A 20,376-nucleotide genomic window follows, 5' to 3' on the forward strand; every position below is an offset into this window, starting at 1 on the left:
TTTTCCTTTGTTTTACTGTTACAGCAGCAGGTTGTGGACAGCTGTCTTCTAGCTAACCCATGCTATCACTTGTGCTCATTAATAGAAAGTCCAATGGCACTGAAGATTTGGGGGGTATTTTTGCAAGATATAGGGATATTAAAAGCTTTGTCTCTTAAAGCTAGATTCCAATTTATAGGTGAATTAATTTTTCTAAAAAGGGAGAAAGTCTCCCCCTAGTTTCAAGGGGAAGTTATTAGCCTGTCCTGTCAGTCACTGCCATGCATTCTGAAGTAGCTTCTATGGCCCTGCCAGTTGTATGGCACTAGATACAGGGGTAGTGATACAAAGGGGGAATGGAGCAATTACAATAAAGCATGTGCTGTTACTGCTGCCAGAAACTAGCCCAAATGAAATGGAGGCGTATGAGAGACAGCATCATTTTCCTCCTCCCCCACGCCCTTGATACAGTACACATGAGTCATTAGCCCTGGCTGGAAAACTCCCTGGAAACTAGACTCCCAAAAGCAGTACTTTGGCTGGAGAGAAAGTGAGCAAGAAGCACGAGAGCAGGACAATAGAGCCCTGTCATCGGCATGAAAAACTGGTCATCTGCTGTCTCTCTGCCATAGTGCCAAGAATTCACCACTCTTACAAACTAGGCCACAGAACATTTACTAGGATAGCACACTGGATTCAGTAACTAGACTTGTCAAATTAAGTGAACAAATCAGCTCTGGTAGTTATTGGTTGTTATTAAATTCCCCCCTCTCCCGCTCACACGTTTGCAAAATTCACAAGCTTATGCTTGGCCTCCCCCCTAATGCAAACTAGCCAGGCTCTGCCACAATTAGTGTATGCCATGGGGATACAAATAAAAAGCTGCCCAAAGTTGAAACCACTTTAACAAAAACAGACCTGCAGCAGACCACCTCCCAACACCCCCAGTAACTGTCCTTAAGGTGTTCATCTCTCCACTACACACGGGAGAAAGCCATGCCTTACACCATATAACCAAACCACAAGTACTTTGCTAGTGTCTTGTGTCTCCGGCAAATGAGCTGATCAAGCCAATTTTAGACTAGCAGCCACACTAGTATTAAGGGGATCTTTCACCCCTCAAAGGTAAGACCTCAATCTCACTCCACACAAGGCCCCTGCGACTAAACATCTGGGGCTCCCTCAGTGCCTTGTACTTTTGTCACCCACAAAATGGCTCTAGAGAGAGCATCTCTAACTCTTCAAACACAAAAGGGGGAAACAAAACCTTTTATTTTGAAGTCTTTGCCCACAATGTAGAGACTTGTTCAGGTTCAGCCGTCTTGGAACCAGGCCAAAGAAAGTAACAAACGTGAAAGCCACTGCCTCCTTGAGTAACTCAACTAGGCCACGCAGCTTCTCATTCGTCCAAGTGGAGGTTTGAGTTTGGGTTGCCATACCAGTGAGGGCTTCTCACAGCCCTGTAGCTTTTAACACACAATGTTCAGCAATTGCACTTGAAGTGAAAGCACCTAGAGAGAACCGAAATGTGCGTTGCTGTTGGCAGGGCCCTTCTGAACCAAATGCCCTGCACAGCCATCAGCGTGGATGGATCACTTGAGTAGAACTCTTGCTCCTCCTCATCAGAGTTGAGTTCTAACAAATTCAAAGCTCAATCAGCTAGCCCACTGCATGTTTTTGCTGGGTTCTCTTAAAATAACCTACATGGTCAAAGAGACAGCCCCAAACAGAGGAACAGAAATCCTCCTTGTACTAGAACCACAGAGCAGAGTGGGTCTTCATGACCATTTTATAACCCCAGCTGCTCCTCCGTTCCAGAACAAAGCTCTGAAGGAAGGAAGCCAGCCAGCCAGCTCCAAGGTTCTTTGGACCCCATGTACTACACGGGGTTTAAAAAGTCCTGTAAGTGAGGAACTCTTTCATTTTCTTGGGAATGGGTAGTGCTAAGATCTGGTACGTTGTTAGGAAGGTGCGGAGAGCTTTACGGCACAAGTGCTTAAGTGATGAGAGGACCTTGGGGGCACTCCAGAACTGGACATGGCCATCTCTCGTCCTGAAACAAGAGACCGAGGACAAAGGTTAGCACCCACACAGCTCAGCATCTGAACAAACAGCATGTGTGCACTGACCAGACATGCCAAACCTACAAAAAAAAAAAAACGCAGTAATTGGGCTTGTTTTTGGCTTAACTGGCTTGTAAATTCCTTGTTGGCTCGTTTTTGGTTTGTAGCTTGTTGCTTTTTTTTTTTTTTTTGATCAACTCCTGGCAAGCAAGGGCAAGGTGTAGAGAGAGTCAGGGTGCACAGCGGGCCCACCAGTCCCAGACTGCACGCCGGGGGAGGTCTAGTCACATAGAGTGTTGGGGTTCTTAGGGATTGGCTTGTTTTGAAATGGAATTACAGGCAAGTCTTATCTTATGTAGGGGGTTCTGTTCCGCATGTAAAGCGAAAACCATGTATAGTGAAACACTCATTGAGTTGAATGGCGGGTGGAATCGCCCGCACTACAGATGCAGTTTTTATATTGTTATTTTTCTTTTTTCCCCTCGTTTTTGCCGACTGCGCAAAGCTGAATTCACACATGTTAAATGCGCCTAAGCTGCGACTTGCCTAAGTAGCGACTTGCCTGTAGCTTGATTTTTGGCCTCTTGTGAAAGTCAGGATGCTTATTTACCGCATGAAAGTTGGTGACTGTGGCCCTGACCCCACTGCTGCATAGGGAGGAAAGAAAAAGCTGCCCTCGCAGGACTTTTAGGAAGTGGATAGTCATCAGTCACCGACCACGGGCTTCATTCTACGGGAGAGCACAGGCTCTCACTTGGACCCCTTTCCCCCACCAGCAGGTCGGATGATTTCATGAGAGCCCATCCGGCACACTCAAGAGAATCCCAGAACTCAAGGCCTCTCATTTCTGGTTGAGAAAGCTGCACTGTCACCATGTGTTCCGGCAGAGGCTGCTGCAGAGACACAGGAGAAAGGCTGACTCTGCAACATCACAGCTCACTGCTGAACCCGAGAGGGGCGGGAGTCGGGAGGTTGCTAGCTGAGGTGGAAGAATAAGGCAGGAACCCAACAACGCTTGGTTAGTAGGGAACTGGGAGGGAAGACAATGCTCCAAGCACAGTATTTTCCAACATCACGCTCTCTGGGCACCAAGGTCATGTCCACACTAGGAGCCTTATTCCAGTATAGGAATACACCAGCAAAGTGCTCCTAGTGTGGAGACAGACATACCAGCAACCCTGTGCTTTGAACTGGTACGGTCAAAGCATGCTCTTCTGGTAGAAGTGCAGCTCTGCTGGTCTAGCATCTACACTCTGACTTCTGCGAGCACAGCTGTGTCGGTTGGGTGTGACGACAGATATAGCTATATGCTGGCAGAAGCCTATAGCGGAGACTTGGCCTGAGGATGCCCAGTTTTGAGACAGCAGCAGCATTGCATAAGGTTTTGGGTCAAGGTGGAGTCACATTCCCTTGCCTCTCTCACCCCAGACTTAGCACAAACAGAATGTGCTCTTGGCAGAGCACGTCCCACAGGCCGCACAGAATTACGCACCCTGTGGCAATAAATCCACCATGTGGGAAGTAGACGCAGCACAGGCCATTGGTCATAGGTGCAAATGCCACTGGAGTTCTTAGTTCCAAATCCCAGATCCGCAGGAGTCTAAAGGAGAGAAAGAGAAACACAATGCTGGCCCTGGAGTTCACAAACCCAAGTGGCACTAGCTACTCCAACTGCATCAGCTAAAATAAATTCTCAGCCGTCGAAGTTAAAATAACCACACACATTTCTCAAGCAAATTTCATCCATAGGCCTCCAAGCAATTTACAAGGTTACATAAGCTTCACAACTCCATTGCAAGGCAGGAATTATACCCATTTTAGAGGGACTTAAACTGAGGCAGATACACAGTGACTTGGCTCAAGATCATAAGAGCTGCCATGCTGGGTCAGACCATGGTCCATCTTGCCCAGTATCCTGACTGTGACAGTGGCCCATAAGCAAACAAGGTGGATGGAAGAGGTTTCTGCTTCTGAGAACTTTCATGTACCTAACCCGTCTCCCAGAAAAAAAATTTGCTAGAGATACCAGCACTAGCTGGGACGAAAGGACTATCACACACCACCCTTGCCAGTTTGACCTCGCTCAGAGGGTAATCAGGCCAATGATTCAATACCTGGGTTAGCTCGATCTCCACAGGCACGTTCCCAGAGTCACCAGCCCTGACATGCAAAACTACTGGTTCCATAAAAGCTTACAGACCCTTGCAAAGCCCCTTGGGACAAGGAGCTGGGAAGTCTGCCTGTACAGTGCCATCAACAGCACTGGACAAAACGCAACAGCACCAAGTTACAGTCCTGATCTTAGCCCACAACAGGCTCTCAATCTGCAAGGAATTCTCTCCAGGTTCCTTCACAGATTTCCAAGGCTGCTGACAGCACCAAGGGAGTGGAGGCAGCAGAACTTTATGGGTTGCTAGTCAGGATGCTATTGGTGCTTCATGGTGTGTAGCCCAACAAGACACTGGTCTTTGGAAGCTGATGGTGGCACCATCCATCCAACCCCACTTTTGAACATGGCACTGGTATACACACCTGAGCCAGCTGTTTACCGGCTGATCTTACTTTTCGGCCTTGTCACCATGGCAGCCATGTCCAAAGAGGAGTTACCTTAAGATACCTGTGATGCGCAGTGTCTACACCCCCTAGCAGCTGTGGTGTCAGGACAAAGAGACCAGGCACCACAGACATACCAAACCAAAACCAGAGTCAAGTCATGCGGCTCTGAAAGCCCCAGCACCAGCAGAAGCAGCCAGCTTCAAAAGGCAGAGGTCCCTGCTGGAAAGCTAAGGACCAGAAGCTGAAAAGAGCTTTGTAGCTCATCTTCGCTGCTCTGGCAGGGCCCCTGCCGTAGACAGCCGTAAGATACCAAGCCCCTCACCTGTCATCTGCCACTGTAGCAAGATACAAGCCTTCTGGAGAGAAGCACACGGATCTCAGGGAGCTGGCATGGATGTCACCGCCATAGTCCAACGCTGGGGGCAGCGGAACGTGGCTAAGCAGGAGGGAAAAGGAAGAGCTCACTCACCACGTCCGTTTGAGCTGTAATGGAGCCCTGGCCCATATGGCTGTCTGGGGGGACACATGGTAAATCAGAGCTCCTGCCTTCCGAGAGTCATCGTGGCTGGTACTGGAGCAAAGCTCATAGATGTCACTGTTAAACATGCATTTCTCTTTCTGCGAGCATGTCAAACTGCGTCTTTCCACGGCGAGAGCTGTCCAGTCCCTGGGCTGCTCTTTACAAACTGGGAAGGGAAGTGCCCCAGTGCTGAGCTGTGGGGAGGCTGGGGCCGGGCATTTGTCACCGCGGGGAAAGCGTTGTGGCCATCTCTTCCCTCGCATGCCGTGACAGCAACACCTAAAGCGGTAACAGGCAGCCACCTACCCTCGTGTATGGGAAAGGGCCAATCGTTTGCTGCCTTCTCCCTCCTGGGGAGGAGCGGTGCAGAACAACATGCACAGCAGGGGGAATGTGGCTAGCTGTGTGCAGCAGCCCCTAGGCTAAGTAGCCTCCAATACCGGAGCACCCTCAGGCATGCTCTTCACCAGCGCTCCCTCTCCCCCATGCCCCTCTGCTCACTTAGTGCCCAGAACGCTCCCAGGACCGCCCTCCTTACCGAAGCGTTCTCAGCTGCTCCCCTGTGTAGGGGTCCCACATGATCACGCAGGTGTCGTAGGAGGCTGTGACCAGCAGGGCAGAGTCTGGTGAGAAGTCGCATGACACCACGCTGCTCTGGTGCCCTTCCAGCTTCCTGATGAGGGTGTAGGAGCGCATGCTCCACAGGAAGGCCTGGGGGAGAGTGCACAGGGAGAGGGTTACGATCTCATGGGTGGGGAGCAGCTCCTTGCCTGGGAATGCTGGGGGGGAAGGATCTCCCTTATTGTCCCTCGTGGGCTGTCACCAACCAAGCGTTAGCTCCTGAGACACCGGAAGGGTGGGTGAGAACAGGCACCGCTCATGCAGGCACCAGCCAGTCTAACACCTGCCAGCTCTCGGCTCAGCATGACAGACTCTGCAGCATAAAGACTCCAACTGAACGGCCGTGCATGGCAGTGACCGCACAAGGGGGAAGGAACGGGGGTCTGGCCCCCAAGCTCCCTGGGTTAGCCAGGGAGAGTCTCCTTTGGGTGGCTATAACAGCAGCCAGAGCAGGCCACTGTCACCAGTGGGAGGGGGGCCCCAGGACCCAGAGCCTTGACAGAATCCTCCCCCTGGTAATGGTAGCAAAAAGAACTTGGGACATGTATGGATGGACCTTGTCCTCCTATCCCCTCTGCTCGCTGCATCCTGACACCCACATGTTGATCTCTGCAGGGCAGAGAGACTCTGCCACTGGTCCATGCACAACGGGGCCCAGATCCTTCACTGGGGGTCTCGGGCACTCCTGCAACAACTGCGTCCAGGGCACCAGAACATACCCCAGGAGCAGACCACAGGGCTTGAAACCGGGAGCAGGAGGAATAGTAGCGTGTCTGCGCCACCTGGCTAGTCCTATGAGCAGTGGGAGTGGAGTCTAGTGACGGGGGACAGCGTATCCAGCCCCACCCTGCAAGCTGCTTCACCTGGGCCTGCTCCAGCCCAGCTCATGGTGGTGGAAGAGCAGCATCCCCAAACCCAGCTTCTGGGAGAATCCTACCTTAGCGCCTAAGGCAACAGGTTCCAAGCTGGCACGTGGGTGGGAGAGACAGCGCTCTCTCCAGATGTTCCCATCCCCTCCCTTCCCCCACGGGCTGAGCAAACAGCAGCCCTGGGCTTGCGACACAGCGAAGCAGAGGCTTTGGACTCTGTGGGACTCTCTCACCATGGCGTGGGGGAGGGCAGGATATCGTACCAGGGAAAGACAAAGGGCAGGAACTGTGGGCGATGGAACATGGGTACAATGCACAAGGGTGACCCCTGCTGACCAATCTGTGGAACAGCACCACTGGATCAGGGAGAAGGGCTGGGATGGCAGAAGAGCAAGACAGGTAACGGCCAGGGGCAGTAAACACAAGGCAGGTCCATTCAGAAGAGCTGCTGGATCCCAGAGACCCGAGGGCCAGCACACACCGCTAAGCCAGCTCGTCCGCACTACGGAGCATACGGTGGGCTCTCTGACAGCTGAACGGGCAAGAAATGAGACCACTCCCCCCACCCCTCCCAATAATAGGCAAGACTCACCGATTTCTCTCCAGCCGCAGAGCACAGCATGCTGCAATCAGGGGAAATGGAGCAGCAGTACACCCACTGCCTGTGGCCAGACAGCACCTGGACCTGCTTACCTGGGGATGGCAGCAACGGTTTGTAAGAGAGGTGTCCAGTCCAGAGACAGGGAGAGCTGGAAGGCTCATTCCTACCTCCACCTGCTCTTTCTGAAGCCAGCTCCGGAAGCAGGGTATCTCAGACCAGATTAGATCTGATAGATTTCCCCATGCGGACGCTCTCTCTGCTGCATCAGGTTTATTCTCAGGGCATGTCTACACTGCAATCTAGGGGGAGGGGCGGCGATTGTGGCTTGTGTAGACACCCTAGCTAGCTGTAATCTAGCTAGCTTGGGTAGCAGAGCCACAGCTGCATGACGCTCGGCACAGGCTAGCCATGCAAGTAATTACCTAGAGTTCCAGGGGGGCTGGCACAGCCCGTGCTGAAGCTCTGCTCTAGGTAGTGTGGGTACCAGAGCAGCAAAGCTAGCTAGCTCAGGCAGATCTGCTCAAGCTAGACCCACGCCCCGACTGCAGTGCAGAGACATCCTCAGTTAGCCTCCAGCGTTCCTAACATGCGTCCCTCACACACACTGGGGGGGGGGAAACAAAAGTTCGCTCCACTTGCTGCTAACTTGTGGCACAGTAACTCAGCGCGTTCAATCCTGGCTTTCCTTGAGCCGCCATGGGGTTAGGTTCAAAGTGCTTTCAATGAGCTGGGGCTGAACAGCTCAGCACATTAATAATGGGGGCATGGACCTCTGACTGCAAAGTCCTGCTTGCATCCAAGCAGAGCAGAGCCCCTGTCTGGGAGACGCCAGCTCCCACAGCGTAGCACAAGCACTCATAACTAAAGCTAAGATTTTGCTATGGTTACTTTTAGTAAAAGCTACGGACAGGTCACGAGCAATAAACAAAAATTCACAGGAGCCTGTGACCTGTTTATGACTTTACAAAAAATAGCCAGGGGCAGGGCTAGGTGGCACAGAGGAATGACAGCCGGAGTCCTGGGGGGGGGGGGGGGGAGGGGATGACAGGCCGAGCCACCCCGCCATGGAAGAGGTACAACCATGGCTCCAAGGGTTCCACCCACAGGGAGGTGGTGTGTGCACAGCACCCGCTCAGAGCTGGCCACAGCTGCGGGGCTGGGGGACACACTCCAGGCTCCAACCCCAGCCACAGGGCCCTGGGAAGCAGCAAGGGGGGCACACGACCCCCTCTGCATCCCCCGCCACAAGCCACTGACGGCTGAAGCAGAAGAAGTCAGAGGTCCTGTAAAGTCACAGAATCTGCGACTGCCGTGACCTGCGTGACTAAATCGCAGCCTCTCTCATAACGACCTGAGAGTCTGAGGCCCACCACCTGAACACCCCCGGGGACGTGTGCACTCACTAGCACCATCTCTGCTCAGGTCCCAGATGCGGAGGGTCTTGTCCCGGGATGCAGAGACTAGAATCAGGCTTCCGTTGGGAGCGAAGCTCAGGTCCCTCACGACATCCAGGTGCCCGGAGAGATTGAAAAGTAAACGCCCTGCGGACACGAGCACACGGCTCAGTATGGTTTCACCATGGGCACAGACACAAGCGCTCCTCACCTGACCCGCAGGAACGCAGCCTGCGTTGGACAGACGTGCTCACCAGAGATACCCTGCACCCCCGCTGCTAGCTACACTTTCCAGCTTCAAGGGCATTGCTAAAACTCGCAAGGGATGTGGTCTAAAACATGGGGCAGTTTCTTTAGCCACCAGTGAACTACCACCCTAAGGATTATGGGCACAGCCTGTCCCACACTACCAGGAAGCAAGACCGGGGGCAAAACGCCTAGTTCATAGAAGGTCAATGTTACTGGCTACTCCTGTGGGAGAAGAGGCAAGAGTCCCAACCTGCCTGTCCCCTGCTCACCTCCACTGACAGGGAGTGGTCATTGCAGTTCTGACCTGCTGCCTAGACGGAGAAGGGGACTACTAGTGGTAAAAAAGAGAAGGCAAGCTCAGCGACCCACCCACCAGAGCCACAGCTACCTCTCCTGCCTCCTCACGCAAGCAGAGGCGCGGGCGGGCGGGCGTGTGTGTGTCAGGCAGGTTCAAGGGGCACGCTGGACCAGGACGGATTGGAGAGGAGCTGCAATGTGGAAATCAGAGCTGGGGAATATTAGGAACATGCTCAGGGGCCCTGAAAAGCTCCATAGGTGGAGTAGAAGGGGGAGAAAGGCAGAGACGGTCTAGCCCCCTCCGGGTTACGGCAAGGACAGGGCTACTGCAGGACAAAGCGACACCCCATCCCTCTCCTCAGGAGCTAGATTAATCCAGCAGATTTACCCCAACCCCCTCACCTGTTTGCACCTCCCAGACTTTAATTTGCCCGTCATTGAGTCCCGTGGCAAGGATCAGACAGGACCGAACCGGAGCCGGCAGGCCGTCCCGCTCCTTGGCGCCAGACTGAGGCCAGGGGCTGAAGGCCAGACCCCATACAATCTGGCCACATTCCAGCATCTTCTCCTTCGAGCCCCCTCCACCTCTCACATCGGCTTTGATGCCACGGGTCTTGCGTTCAGAGGCTTTGCAGCTTCTGCAGAGAGCAGAGGATCGTCGGGTCATTCAGCAGCTGCAGGTGCTGCCTGGTCCTCCCCCACCCACCCTAATTCACAGCAGGGGAACTAGAGCCTACTGCACACTGCTAGGTAGGCGTGGCTCGGGGGCTGTCTCTGCACTGGGGATTTCAGCTAGCAATGGCCAGACTCAGGAGCAAGCTTCCAAGCGTAGGCAGGCGAAGACACAGTTTAAACCAGTGCCATTTGTCCTGCCTGAAACCAGAGGAAGCTGTCTGGTCAAACCAGGGCTTTCTCTGTGTGCCTGGCCCTAGGTGGGGCGGATCCTCTAGGCGGCCTCAGCAGAGCTCATTACACCTCAGACCACTCCAGCACCGCTGCTTTTACAGTTCGAAGCATGTCACTGCTTACTCTTCTGAAATTCTTGTCCCACCCAGATACACTTGCTTTCCCCAAACAGACCAGCCACGGGGTTACCTTCCTGCCATAACGGGCACGTAGCTCAGCTTGGTCTCATTAACTTGGCCCCTTCACTCAGGTGCACAGAACAGCTGAACGAAAGCCATATGGGGAGAGAAAGGATGGGCCAGTGATTCACTGGCCTGCGACTCAGGAGACCTGCATTCAGTTTCCTGCTCTGCCACAGAGTCCATGTGACCTTGGGTGAGTCACTTAGCCTCTGCACTTCAGTTCCCCATCTGCAGCAGGGGAACAACAGCACTGCCCTGCTGCACAGGTGAGTTGCGGTGCTCAGGTACTATGGGAACGGGGGCCAGACAAGTACCATGGGTAGCGAGGTGCCCTTGCCAGGCCGCCAGCGTAGGGAGGGGTGCCAACTTGAAACCAGATCTCCCAGCACCTACTGTATGTTGTTACTTCACCCTAAGACCCTTCAAAGCTTGAGAAGGAGGCTTCTTTCCTTGAAATTTGGTTCACTCCCCCACACTCCAACTTCCTAAACCAAGTGAAGTTCCCATGTCCGTGTTTTCCTAAGAGTCAGCAGAGCCAGCAACGCAGAACTGAACTGTCCCGCTCTTCTCTCCCAGGACGCTGCAACAGCCCCGATACAAGGGCAAGGGCCACTCACCAAGGGACATGCCCCAGGGATTTTACCTCCTTACTCAACCAGTTGTCCAGTCTATTTATTCGTAGATCTCAGCGCATGGAAAGCTGCTTTTCAACACAACAGCTTGAAGCACCATCTTCTGCATGAAGTGACTCACCCTACCTCTTTTATAATAGAGTGGGGATTTTCCAGTGAAATGTGATTAGCCAAACTGTCTGGGGCTGTCCACAAATTACAGAATTTCTTGTTGGTGATCTGCAAGACCCACCACCTCCATGTAACCCTTTGTAACACTAAAACAAACATGAAAAATGAAGGACTCACCCACTCCCTGGTGTGTTACATAATTTACGGACAGTCCGTTACAGTGAAATCTGACCATCCAAGGGACTGACAAAAACTGATTGCTTAATGCAGGTAGTTTTCCAGCACGGGGGGGTGGGGGGGGGAGGTAAACTGAGGCCTATGGTCTCTGAAGACAGGATGGCTGCCTAGCTGAGGTGATCTCTTGCAAAGGTTTCATCCTCCAATTTAAAAAGCCCAAACCAAGCAAGTTAACCCATAAAAGGGATGAGGTTTCATAGCTGCAGGCTCAGAGGAGCATTTCCTTTGCAGAAGATTTGGTGACATGTTACCAGAAGAATGCATAGAACAAGTCCCGTTAACAAGACAGCAAGCTCCCAGGGTGGTCTGATAGCAAGAGGGAGGCATGCACGAAGGTTAAACTGGTGTGGTGGTGATGGGGAATCCCTTGGCTTTTGACTTTCCCATTAGCGCTCCCAAGCTTATCCATAGTTTTATCTGTAAACAGCCTCAGTGGCTAGTCCTGCAAATGCTCCATGCTCTGTGTAGCGGAGCTGGTTCTGACACAGCAGGAATCCTTCTCTGCTCCAGCTGGGTGTTCTCCTGGGAGTTTACGGGGCAGGGATCTTTAAGAGAACTGTAACATGGCTCGGAAGAGTTCTGTGAGGGGCCCTAACAGCACCCAGACTCAGCTATTATAGCACCTATTAGGGGGCACCTAGACTCCCCTGATGGCTGGTTTATGGGAGGACACAGAGCAGAGACTGCTAATCCCACTGATCAATTCACCTGGAGGGGGATGGACCCTGATGCTGCGGGAGCTATGGGAAGCCAGCTTTAATCTCAGTCCCTCGCCTTCCTTGCCCCTGCTTGCTGAGCCCTGGGGGACGCTGAGTGAGAGGGCCCTGACTTAGCGCACAAAGGAACAGAAGAGCAGCCAATGGATTCTAGCCAGGGCTGGCTCCAGGTACCAGCTAAGAAAGCAGGTGCTTGGGGCGGCCAATACAGAGGGGGGCACTCTGTTCGCTCTTGGATCTTTGGCAGGAATCAGGCAGCGGGTCCCTCAGTCCCTCTCTTCCTCTGTGAGCTGCCGCCGAAGAGGAAGAGACGGAGTGAAGGACCCGCCGCCGAAGAATGGAGCGGCGTGACTGAGCTGCCGCCAAAGTGCCGCCGACCATTATTTGTTGTTTTTTTTTTTCGCCACTTAGGGCGGCAGAAAACCTGGAGCTTGCCCTGACTCTAGCAGGAGAGACGCCTTCCCTCTCTGAGCCGCCACAGGGTACTTACAGATCAGCTTCCTCCAAGGGCCAGGGGATCAGCTTGACGATACAGTGACCCTGAGACCAGGCGAACCAGGTGCCGTCTGGGGAAAATGCAACGCTCCATGTCTCACAGCTCGCCTTCCAGTCATACTGCTGCGGTCGCCCTGGCTTCAGCTCCGCCAGCAGGAAAGGCTCATCTGGGGAACAAGATGGCGCGGTTACACATACAGCATGCAACAGGGCCAACCATCCACCCAAGACCACGCACACGTGTGGGGACGGCAGCGTTGCCAAGCCAAGGGTCGACCGCAAACACGAGGCTGTGCAAACAGCAGCGTGGTCTAGTGGCTGGGATCTGGGGACTGGGCCTCCTACATTCTAACCCCAGCTCTGACATTCCCTCTGCAAGCTTAGGGCAAGTCACTTCGGGCCCTGTCCTGCTCCCACTGAATTCAGCGGGCCAGCACTGAGCCCCCCAGATCACATTTTCGAGACATTAAGGACCAGCTGAAGATGTCAACGTATTTTGAGAAAAAACTGCCCCCGTAAAAGCTTAGTGAAAGCTCCCACAGCAGAGTATCATGCACAGACTGAGGTACAGGGCATCGGCCTGCAGGGCAGGAGACCCGAGTTCTATTCCCAACGCTACTGTGTGGCCTTCCGCAAGTCACCCAAGGCCAGATTTGTGAAGCTATCGAGGTGTGGAATCCTTTGAGGGCTCCAGATGATGAGCTCTGTTATTATTTAAATACTAACTGGCTCAGCCTCCTGCTAGCAACCACTCTACTGCGGGCTCTGCTGTAAGACAGCACCGTCTGGTTACTGTTCTGCTTTAGCGGTCACAAGATTTACCATTTCAGATGTTAAACACCACATATCCGACTGTCGTGACTAGTCCAGAGTGGGTGTGTTACCCATGGCCACAATCAACCCACTGATCTCCCTGGGAGGGCGGGGGGTGGGGGTGGTGGTGTCTCACAGTTTAAGGTGGGCTCTTCAGATTGGACATATGAGTCTATATCTCCTCTTCCCGCAACACAATCTCTCAGCCCCCTGTTGTGCTCAGTTTCAGCATACAGAAGAGGTCATCCTTACCAATGAACAGTGTACTTTTACCATACCGGAAGTATATAGCAGGAGCTTTTCATTAGGGCACCAGGAGGCAATTCAACTGGTTAGTTCACATTGCATCCTATTAAACCGGCCACCTGCTGCACCGCTGCTTTTTGAACAACAGATTCCCCTTATGTTCATGCGCAAATTTAGTGCCACTGAGCTAGACCAACCTACTGCCTGGAGTCCTGCAACACATAGCAGAACTTCAGAGTTACAAACCCCAGAGATACGAACTGACCACTCAACCACATACCTCCTTTGGAACCAGAAGTTCATAATCAGGCAGCAGCAGAGAGACCAAAAAAGCAAATACAGTACAGTACTGTGTTAAATCTAAACTAATAAAAAAATAAAGGGAACGTTTAAAAATTTTTTGACAAGGTAAAGAAAATGTCTCTGGGGTCATTTCATTTAAATGGATGGTTAAAGGCAGCATTTTTCTTTTGCATAGCAAAGTTTCAAAGCTGTATTACGTTGTAAACTTTTGAAAGAACCACCGTAATGTTTTGTTCAGTTAGGAATATTTCAGAGTTACGAACAACCTCCATTCCTGAGGGGTTCGTATCTCTGCGGTTCTACTGTACTTCAGGCCTGAAACAGAACGAGGCCCTTACTCCAAAGCAGCCTTGACGCAGAAAAGCTTTCTGGCCAGCCACTGAGCCAAACTGAGCAACGGTGTTGTAACATGGACAAACACCCTCCAGGGGTTAGGCTGACACCATTCCTCCCCAGCTAAACTACATTTGAAACCAGAACTTTGGGAGGAGAAACAAGAGTGTATTTGCCAGAACCTGGGAATGGGCGACCAGGGATGGATCACTTGATGATTATCTACTCTTTCCCTCTGGGGCACCTGACATTGGCCACTGTCAGAGGACAGGATACTGGGCTAGATGGACCTTTGGTCTAACCCAGCATGGCCGTTCTTATGGTCTTATTAAACCACTACACGACCTAGCCTTCCAAAAAGAAGTATAAACACTGGATCTGCATCTTATACTCCACAGTGGTCACATTACAGCTCCAAGTCTTAGTAAACTAGGCAGCCAGTAACCATGACTCCAACTTTCCTGTATACTAACCTTTGCTCAGGTGAATAAGACTTCAAAGTACATGAATATCAATGAGGCAGTCCCAGCAGAACTCTGGAAACTACCTTATGCTAAATGGCATCAAAACCCAGGATGAAAGGAGACTGCAGTAGTGCAATGATACAGGCCTAGAGGATTAGCAGAGTAGGCTAAAGCCAAGGCTGAGCATGGGAATGGAGGCATGCTGCCTTTTGTACTCACTGCCTCTGAGCACAGGCTGCCAGTCACTGGACTTTTCTGAGGTAGCCACCAAATTCGTTTTCACTTGTAACCCAGCTCTCCAGAAACTATGGTAGGGGGACTAACCTACAGCAATACTGGTGTCCAGTCTTACACTGCAAGAGATTTGGAAGGTAACCTGCAAAGGGAAAAGAAGAGTGGGGAATGGGGGACTGTGCCCTTTTTTGCTACTTTGCAACGAGGGAGAGTTGCTTGGTAAATCTTGGATCGTTGATTTCAGGAAGAGAGTTGAAAAAAATCCAAAGGGAGCCCTCTCCAGTCCTCCATGAGCAGAGCTTGGTCCCTGTGAGGGATCCCCAGGAGCACGGAGGGGCAAGGGGAAGAAGAGAATATTTAATTTGGTCTCACCAGAGCTACCCAGGCTATGACACTGTATGATGAAAGAGGCAGCAGGTGCACATTACATCCTAACACACTTGGGAACATTTGGGCAACCACATCATTCAATGGGACACTCACAGTAACCACACTATAGAAGAGAGATGCTGTGGGAACTGGAATGCTTCATTATGACCACTCTAATCTGGTAAGGAACAGAGCAAGGGTATTGTCAGATATTAACAGCAGCTCCATTCTCATCTTTATCCCAAACAGAAACAGCTGTTGGCCCAGCACTACTGCACACAGTGAGACTGGATGTCAGTGCCTCAGACACCACCAAGTTTCTAGTCCCACAGTCACAGACTCACTATGACCTTGAGCAAATCATGTCGCCTCTGTGCCTCAGTTTCCCCCAACTGCAAAATGGGGATATCACCACTTAATTTGGGAATCTGGGAGAGGTGACAATTCATCAAACCTTACAATGCAGTTTGAGAACCTTGGATGGAAGATGCTACAGGAGTGCACTGTACAATAATCACACTGACACTGCACCAAAACTAATGTAGTACGTTATTTTCCAATTAGGTTTTGACTGTCAGTGTGATGATAGTTTGCATGTAAATAGCACCTCTCATCCCAATGGATCCCAGAGCCTTTTAGAAACTTCAGACCCAGACCACCACTGAAATGCAGCCACCTCTAGGGTGGCAACAGATACACGCCACATTGCACAACCAGGAAGAGGAAACTCCAGGCCGAAACAGCAGTGCAAGCCCCTACTCTTACCAAAGGAACCCAGGGATATAATCAGTATGTAGAGCAGGCAACATCTTGGTTGAGACCCACAAGCTATCATGATCATTTGCAATTTTCCCCAGTTTTAGATTTCAGAGAATGGGTGCGAAAGATACATTCAGAAAAAATGTACAGGTTAATAAACAACTGCAACAGCGACAGAAAAGTCGTGCACTTTAATATGGCTTTTCCATAACACACCAGTCACACACACACAAAAAATCTAATACTAACAAATGGATACAGTATAGTCACTGATTTGTAGCAGGAGATTGGTAGGTTTTAAATGCAAACTATATACTGATAAAATACCAGTGTCTGACACTGAACATGAAGGTACATTTCACCCCTCCAAAAGTGAAGAGAAATGCCTCCTGTAACATATGATGTAAGAACTGGGCTACCTATTAATAAGCATAAAGATTATCTATTCCCTTTTCTCCCCCTCCCCATTGCAACCCCAGCAACAGCTATCCCTGAGAGAGGCTTTCCCACGTCAGCAGAATGAATGGAGGGGTCTCCTGAGGGCAATCTATGCTAGAAAATTCACCTATTACGGAAAATGCTTTTCATCCAGCCTCAGCTCCTTTGTGAAATGTTTTTTTTTTCTGGTCTATGTTAGCCTTTAAACCATTTTCAATACCTTCCATGACTAACCACCATTGTCAGCGTGGGTTTGGTTTCCTAGTGAAGACATGTCTGCTCAAAAGCAGGAGCTTGCTGCAGGCACAGCCACTTGTGTATTGAATGGTTTATTGCAGTGATTATCTCTGCAACCATCATGCACATCCTCATGGCAACATCGCTTTGAACAGAACCATTTACACACAGTAGGCCTGGTTTTCTGCAGTGTGGTGTCAACAGGAGATATATGGGTAATCAGCATTCCTCAAAATCACCCCATACCAGTGCATTCTGGGACTCCTGCCCCACAGCACACGTGCAAGGGCAGGGGCTTTGGGGTAATTTCCCTGACTGTAGAATGGAAATAAGACCATCACATGAAGCAGTGGAATTGCAACAGCTGTTGCTTCTCTGTGCAGAAAAAAAACCAACGTAGACTACACAGGCTCAGCAGGACACTGCTGAAGACCTACTCCTAAGCATGCAGCCAGTCATTAAATCCAGCCCTCATAAAATGCCTGGGACACCTGCTGTGTGTAGATACAAGGTGTTCCCAGCCATAGTTTCCTGAAATACCTTCTCTCCTCCCTGCCCCCCAGCAAACAGAGCCTTGCTGAGCAGCCAGCATACATCAATACCTGTGCACCCAGCTAACTACACAGTTAAGTGACCTGAGAGTAACCTCATCCAAAAAAAAAAACCCACCCTTCCCTCTGGAAAGGCTTTACTGCTGTTGTTCCAGGTAACACTCAAGGCCACCACACCTGGCAGAGAAAGATACTTCTCCAGGGTGCCTTAATCAGCTCTTGACCTTCAGTCCCTTTCACTGTTCTCTCCCCCTCCAAGCCCAGTTAGCTGGTTGGTTTGGGTCTTTTACACAGCAACAGGGGCAAGAAACCCCAGGACCAAGTGGCTGTAGAGTCATTAAGCTTGGCAGAGGGACTCAGTGGGGTAATGTACCTTAGACAGTTCTTCTGAAATTGACGAGACCATCCCTCAAAAATCCACCTCCACATGAACGAAACAAGGGCAGGTGAAGCCCCCCTGGCAAGAGCCACACTGAGGTGAAACAGCCTCCCACCCTCCGCTGTCCCCCGGGACAGGTTCACGCAGCTTCTCAGCACTGTAGGGAGGAGACACAGTGCTAGCTCCCTCAGGACACAGGGGAAGCAGAGTGCCACCTGGACACAGGGAGAGCTGCCAAGAGGGTTTCTGGGGGGCAAGGACTCGCTGCACTGCTAGGAGCTGGGGTAGGATTGTGCTTGGCAGGAAGGAGAATACTTTAGCTACCCCCAAATCAATCAGGGCTCCTGGGCATAACAGGCAGGCTGTTTGTGAGGCCAGGCCAGAGCTCCTAGACTCCACTTCCCACAGGATCCCTAGGCCACCTGCCTCTTGCTCTCCACTTTACTTCCCCACCACTTACACGCACTCTCCCTGCCCCCAACACCCTGTGTGCCCCCTCCCTTTTCTCCTCCAAACACACCCCTTGCCAGTGCCCCACTCCCCCGCCCCAGACAGCACCCCCATCCATGCCCCCTCTCTGCCCCATCTGCACCTCCTCCAACCTCCCCCTCCCAGCAACCCCCATCCATACTCCCCCCATCTGTGCCTCCTCTCCCTGCCTCATCTGCCTCCTCCCAAACACTCCCCCTGCCCCACACAGCACCCCCCATCCACACCCCATCTGTGCCCCCTCTCCCTGCCTCATCTGCCCCCTTCCAAACACTCCCCCTGCCCCACACAGCACCCCCCATCCACACCCCATCTGTGCCCCCTCTCCCTGCCTCATCTGCCCCCTTCCAAACACTCCCCCTGCCCCACACAGCACCCCCCCATCCACACCCCATCTGTGCCTCCTCTCCCTGCCTCATCTGCCTCCTTCCAAACACTCCCCCTGCCCCACACAGCACCCCCCATCCAAACACCCCCATCTGTGCCCCCTCCCTCTGCCCCATCTGCCCCCTTCCAAACACTCCCCCTGCCCCACACAGCACCCCCCATCCACACCCCATCTGTGCCTCCTCTCCCTGCCTCATCTGCCTCCTTCCAAACACTCCCGCTGCCCCACACAGCACCCCCCATCCACACCCCATCTGTGCCCCCTCCCTCTGCCCCATCTGCCCCCTTCCAAACACTCCCCCTGCCCCACACAGCACCCCCCATCCACACCCCATCTGTGCCCCCTCCCTCTGCCCCATCTGCCCCCTTCCAAACACTCCCCCTGCCCCACACAGCACCCCCCATCCACACCCCATCTGTGCCTCCTCTCCCTGCCTCATCTGCCCCCTTCCAAACACTCCCCCTGCCCCACACAGCACCCCCCATCCACACCCCATCTGTGCCCCCATCTCCCTGCCCCATCTGCCCCCTTCCAAACACTCCCCCTGCCCCAACAGCACCCCCATCCACACCCCATCTGTGCCTCCTCTCCCTGCCTCATCTGCCCCCTTCCAAACACTCCCCCTGCCCCACACAGCACCCCCCCATCCACACCCCATCTGTGCCCCCTCTCCCTGCCCCATCTGCCCCCTTCCCAACACTCCCCCTGCCCCACACAGCACCCCCCATCCACACCCCATCTGTGCCCCCTCTCCCTGCCCCATCTGCCCCCTTCCCAACACAGCACTCCACCCGCAGTCCCCCATCTGCACCCCCTCCCCGCAGTGCCGCTGGAACAATGTGTACGGGGGGGGCGGGGGGCTGAGAGCCATTGAACCAAACGGCAAACCCTGCACGTGACGGAAACCACTTCCAGCCGGGGGGGGGGGGAGCAGCCCCCCCAGTCCAGCGCCCCCTGCCTGCCCCCCCTCACCTTCCGCCTCCTGCGCCGCGGTGCCTGCAGGCGGCGCCTCCATGTGTGGCGGGGCGGGGCGGGGAGCCGCGACGGGAGCCCGGGGCTGTCAGCGGGGCCGGGCCCATTGAGCGCGGCGGGGCCGGGGCCGCTCGGAGCCCGCGGGAGGGAGCCGGGAGCTCGGGGGCGGGGCGGGGCGGGCGCACAGAGCCGCTTCCCGTCACGTGGCGGCGGGGGCGGGGGCAGCTCCCGGGGCGCCGGCCCCACCTAGCGGCAGAGCGGGGCCCGGCCGGGCCGACGGGGCCCCCCCCGCCCGGAGCTGTGTGCCCCGGGGAGCGAACCTGTGACCCGGCAGCCGGAACAGGGCCGCGTGGCCAGGCGCCCAGCCGATGGGGGGGTCCCGGGCAGCCGGAGCCGGGCGCCTGCAGGAGCGAGCCCTGGCGGGCACAGCTCGTGTGACCAGCTGTCACGATTTTGTAGGGACAGTCCTGATTTTTGGGTCTTTTTCTTACATAGGCTCCTATTTCCCTTCCCCCCCCCCGTTCCGATTTTTCACATTTGCTGGCTGGTCACCCTAGCTGCGGGACGCCGGGGCGAGCCCTGGCCGACACAGCGGTGCCCAGACCTAGTGCGGCCCCGGGCTCGGCTGCCAGGACTGATGCACAAGTAAGCAAGCCTGACCGTTTGCTGGTGTAAGCCGCGTCAGGCGAGGTCTGTAGCCGAGGTGCCATCGGTGCTGTATCAGCATAGGGCAGTGGGTCTCAGCGGGCGTCAGGGTACCGGGGCGCCATGAGCAAGTTTCAAGGGGATAGGGTGATCAGACAGCAATTGTGAAAAATTGGGATGGGGATTGGGGGGGTAATAGGAGCTTATATAAGAAAAAGACCCAAAATTCAGGGCTGTCCCTATAAAATCGGAACATCTAGTCACGCTACAGCAGGGCCAGCTTTAGACTCTACAAGGCCCAGGGCAAAAAGCTGAAGCCTCGCCACAT

General features: G+C 53.4%; 1 protein-coding gene across 1 annotated transcript; it reads right to left on the minus strand.

The window, feature by feature from the left end:
- Window positions 1–1,262: 1,262 nt before the first annotated feature.
- WSB2 (WD repeat and SOCS box containing 2) lies at window positions 1,263–19,493 on the minus strand. The gene is made up of 9 exons (XM_050924153.1): window positions 19,404–19,493; window positions 12,424–12,595; window positions 9,552–9,787; window positions 8,613–8,750; window positions 7,201–7,301; window positions 5,657–5,829; window positions 4,921–5,034; window positions 3,535–3,642; window positions 1,263–2,032 (listed from the first exon to the last, which is right to left on the minus strand). The coding sequence occupies exons 1-9, from the start codon at window positions 19,444–19,446 to the stop codon at window positions 1,870–1,872; spliced, it is 1,248 nt and encodes a 415-aa protein (XP_050780110.1). The 5' UTR covers window positions 19,447–19,493; the 3' UTR covers window positions 1,263–1,869.
- Between the last annotated feature and the right edge of the window lie 883 nt (window positions 19,494–20,376).

Source organism: Gopherus flavomarginatus, chromosome 15 (genome assembly GCF_025201925.1).
Source record: "Gopherus flavomarginatus isolate rGopFla2 chromosome 15, rGopFla2.mat.asm, whole genome shotgun sequence".
NCBI lineage: Eukaryota > Metazoa > Chordata > Testudines > Testudinidae > Gopherus > Gopherus flavomarginatus.